The 1,093-nt window shown below is 35.8% G+C and overlaps 1 protein-coding gene across 1 annotated transcript; it reads left to right on the forward strand.

Moving 5' to 3' along the window:
- Positions 1–6: 6 nt before the first annotated feature.
- Positions 7–1,089, forward strand: LOC117103040 (alpha-adducin-like; the record flags this gene model as incomplete). Its single annotated transcript, XM_033243505.1, has 2 exons — positions 7–355; positions 1,015–1,089. Coding segments are annotated over exons 1-2 (375 nt in total), but the record flags the coding sequence as incomplete, so codon positions are not given.
- Between the last annotated feature and the right edge of the window lie 4 nt (positions 1,090–1,093).

Below are 1,093 nucleotides of genomic sequence, written 5' to 3' on the forward strand. Positions count from 1 at the left end.
TAAAAATGCATTATTCTGCCTAGGCCAACGTAGGATTTCAACAATAAATAAATATATGAAAAATAATGGTGGCAGGCCTAGAAAGTCTGGGCCTACATCGTCGACAGCGGCTAGGCTTCTAACGTCGCATACTACTAGTACTACTACTACTACTAGGCCTAGCCCTAGCTTGACAGTCACAGAGTGTATTAGACAAAATCAACATCAACGAGAGGAACTCGCAGCAGCATATCAAGTGTTACAACATTTCGGTCTTTCAGAAGGAATTCATAACCATCTATCAACCCGAGCACCGGCACGAAATGGGACTGGAGAAGTGATGCTTGTTTTTCCGTTTGGTTTACATTGGAGTGAAGTATGTGGGCCTGCACCTGCTGGTTTTGTTTGAATACTACTCAACAGTTTCAATTAAATTTATTTGGGAATATAAAGGCATCAGTATTAAGACAATACCCTCCAATTCGAGGTCCCTACCCCAGCCTAATTTGATACTGTACTGTATCACTTTTACAAATGTTCAATCTTTTTAGACAAGGTATCGTCATCCAATTTGAGACCAATATTATAAAGACCACCTCACATTTTCAGGTTCCAAAACACGATGCATAGTTGGTATGTAGGGCCTGTCTATTTGAAATAAAGTGGTTCTTTCATTATCATATATTTTTGTTTAATGTTATTCTACATTAAAGATACGAAACTTAATTCAAATTTCTCTATAGAATTATAAATTTACAGTTAAAATTGCACTAAAAAACATTTGAAGTTCAAAAATCATTGGAGGTTATCACAGCATTAACACTTGTAGATAAATAACAGGATTCCAGTTATCTCAAATACATGTCTAGTGCAAGGAAAGTTCTCTATTTTTGCTCCCTGTTTTATTAAAGGTTTGATGTTCTATATGAGGCATTCAAAGTACTTAAAAAATAAAGCTATGATATAATTTTTTTTGTTACTTGGCTCCTTATTACACACTATTTGATTTAATATTCAGTAATATTTTATTTTCAGGTCACAGCTAGCAGCTTAGTTGGTGTGGATCTTGAAGACGATAGCATTGTTGAAGGGTCTGGCCAACCAGAGGCTACTG

This window comes from Anneissia japonica, unplaced genomic scaffold (genome assembly GCF_011630105.1).
Source record: "Anneissia japonica isolate Jap-2015-1 unplaced genomic scaffold, ASM1163010v1 scaffold287252_len1093_cov316_single, whole genome shotgun sequence".
Taxonomy (NCBI): domain Eukaryota; kingdom Metazoa; phylum Echinodermata; class Crinoidea; order Comatulida; family Comatulidae; genus Anneissia; species Anneissia japonica.